Genomic DNA, 3061 nt, shown 5'->3' on the forward strand with positions numbered 1-3061 from the left:
GTGAAGGACCCAGAACTGGGCATGGTATTCAAGGGGTGGACACAGCATGGATTTGTGAAGGGGTATAATGGCACTTTTTATTTTGTTTGCAATTTGTTCACGATTTCCTTCCAGGCACCTCGCTGGCTCTCTCTTGTGACCTTTTTTTTTTTTGCTTACAGATGGAAATAGATCTGTACTAACAATTTTTTGGTTGCAAAAACCTCAGCCAAAAGAAGGCAGAGCACTTGTAATGTTCTGGATTCCTCTTTGAGATCTCTTAAGTTTTTTTTTATGTCATGAATCGCGTTGGCAGATAATGTCAAGGGTGGATCTCGGATTTTGAAAAAGGGGTGCAGGTGGTTGTGTCATCCTGTATAACATAACGCACAATTTTCTCCAGGGAAAAAGAAACTTGATGAATATGCTCAGGGCCTGAATTATTCAGTTTAGCAAGAACAAATGTAACTTCATTGGAAGGAGTTAAAAACAGCCTGCCAGGGCTATGAAAGAAGGGCTCTGTTAGCAGGAGCAGCTCCACAATTGCAGAGCAAAGGGTAGCTTGGTTGGTGGAACATCAAGACCATTAAAAAAGAGGGATGGTCATTAACACCAGTGGAAGAAGAGTTAGAAGAAATCAGGTAGAATATAATGAGCCGTGAAATCAGTTGGCTGGACAAGAAATGCCACTGTCACTACCAGGCAGCTTGTTTTAAACCTTGGCTGGAGCAAGAAGAAAAAGTGGAGGACACTGCACCCCACCCTGCATGTGCCTCTGAACAGTGCTAACCCTTAAAAGAAGCTGCAGCACCATGGTTGAGAATAGCTGATCTAAGCTAAACACAAAGTTGTGTTGCTTTAAGGGAGGAATGACACCAGCACAGTTTCATATAGTTAATCAGCTAAGGATTTGGGAGGGCGGGGGGTGCATGTAGAGTATAGGGGAGGGAGTTGAGAGCGTGTTCATAATCCTGGCCCTTCCTTACCACCAGGGCATTTGGGGATTGGTGGCAGTTTGGGGCTGGCAAAACCATTTGCAGTTTTCTGGAGTCAAGCACGTTGCCTTCTAAGCTGGATTGTGCTCTCGCCTTGTGTGTTTTGCAGGAGGATCAGGGTGTTTATCAAGGCAAAGTCCGGGACATGATCAGCGACAACCAGTATCGACTGATTGTCAGCATCAATGACCTGCGGAGGAAGAATGAGAAGCGGGCCAGCCGGTACGTGTGGCCTGCAAAAGGATCGGGGAAACAAAGGGAGCCCAGCATCCCTCCAGCTGCACAGCGCTGTCCTCTGCATGTTGGGTTTAGAAGCGACATGGGGAACGGCATCCCAAGTGCTATAGGATCATAGAAAAGGAGGGCTGGGAGGGACCTCGGGGGGTCATTGTGTCCAACTCCCTGCTTGACGTAGGATCATTCCCATCTGACCCAGTCAAGTGTTTGTCGAACCTCTCCAGCATCCCGACAACTGGAGATATGCAGAGAGGAAACTAGGAAATCTGTCGGCTCTCCTGGTAGAAAATTTTGCAGACAGGCCAAAGGGTTAAGCTGTTCTCCCGCCCTCTCTCCAAGGCTTTTCAGTGGCAAAAAAGAGGCGCAACACGTGCTTCTTGTTTTCTGCACTTGCACTCAGCTCATTTAAGGAAGCAGCGGGCCGTGGTCGGTGTACTTTCCTTGGTAGCTCCATCCTTAGTTGTTAACCCCTGACCTCACTTCCCTCCCTGTTTTCTTTATTTGTCCCAAGAAATGAGTTGATGTGCCCGCAGTGACCTCCCTTTTTAAGGGGGGCTTATACTTTTCCTTGGCGAACTTAGACCCAAGATCTCCTTGGCACATTGGGTATGCTTATCTTCTGTATTTGCCATCTCTCAGACCAGGAAGGAGGCTCTGGCCAGGAGAAACTCGCATGGCTGTGGGACCATCTTCTCATCACTCCTCTGCTCACATTTCCAAGTGCAATTTCACTGGATGGCATCCACTGGTTCCTTACTCTTGTTTGAACATCAGTGGGTGCTGGCCACTCGGTATCCCCACTCAGATCCCTTCTTAATAACCTAAGACCATCACTCTCATCCCTGTATTCTCTCTTGTTGTCCCCTGTAATTAGTTATGTGTCTAGTGACCTCCCTGAGAGAGGCCTGTAGTTGTCTTCATGGGCCTAGAGCCGCTATTCCCTATTACACAACAAATAGGCCTGTCTTTCTATAAGCATCTGTTGGAGACTAGTTGCAGGTTTTCTGTTGCAAGGGCATAGGGAACTATGTGTACCTTGTCTCCACTGGGATGGTACAACAAAAATGCTAAAGCGGGTTAATACATGGAAAAAAAAATGGCACTTCTTATGGCAGGAAAGATTTGTTGTGGATGTGGCTGACGGACGAGTCTGCCCGCAGTAATAAAGAAGGCTTCTGTCTCCTTTCCTATAGGAGGTAAAAACGTGAAGTCTGTGTCAGAGCTAGATGCAGGGATTGCCGCTTCCCTGCACGGGAGCTATTCTCTGTGCAGCAGTCTCTAGCATGCAAGCATTTGTGGTACTAAAACCAACAAATGGCTGAGCCTTGGGGGAAGCTAATGCTGTGAATGATGCTTGCAAAAGTTTCCAAGACAGTTAGGAGGCAGAGAGGCATTGGGGTCAGTTTTGTGGATTTGTCTGGACCCCAACAGATTGCTTTAGATGCAGAGAGGTCTCAAGCGTGATGTAAAAGGCCACAATCTCTCCAGTTCAGTCTGCACTGCACAGCTTTGTCAGCATCTGCACTTGGCTCTTGTGCAGCAGCAGAGCCCTCCCTTCTGTGGCGGATGGTCTCCCCATTTCTGCCGAGGGCTGCAGAAAGCGTATATGGATGCTTCCTTGCCTCCATCCGGGTGCTGGGTGCATTCAACTGCCAGTGCCCTTGACTGCGCGTACACCCAGGGTGGGCAAACTGGTGGATCCAGCCAGGCACGCAGCTGGGTGGGGAGGGGCTCTGCAGCCGGGACCCTGATCCAGCTTGCGGGCTGGATTTTGCCTTCCTCCAGCGTACACCCTGGTGCCTTGGCTGTGGCGTCTGCTCTGTGCATTTGTTTGCCTTGTTCTCCCGGCC

General features: G+C 48.9%; 1 protein-coding gene across 1 annotated transcript in view; it reads left to right on the forward strand.

Moving 5' to 3' along the window:
* Positions 1–3061, forward strand: part of MCM3 (minichromosome maintenance complex component 3) — a 28569-nt gene that overhangs the window by 6074 nt on the left and 19434 nt on the right. Inside the window, exon 2 of the mRNA XM_019520927.1 lies at positions 1084–1196. Within this exon, the coding sequence (XP_019376472.1) occupies positions 1084–1196 (113 nt within the window). The remainder of the gene's footprint in view (positions 1–1083; positions 1197–3061) is intronic.

Source organism: Gavialis gangeticus, unplaced genomic scaffold (genome assembly GCF_001723915.1).
Source record: "Gavialis gangeticus isolate Ggan-Ray unplaced genomic scaffold, GavGan_comp1, whole genome shotgun sequence".
Classification (NCBI taxonomy): domain Eukaryota; kingdom Metazoa; phylum Chordata; order Crocodylia; family Gavialidae; genus Gavialis; species Gavialis gangeticus.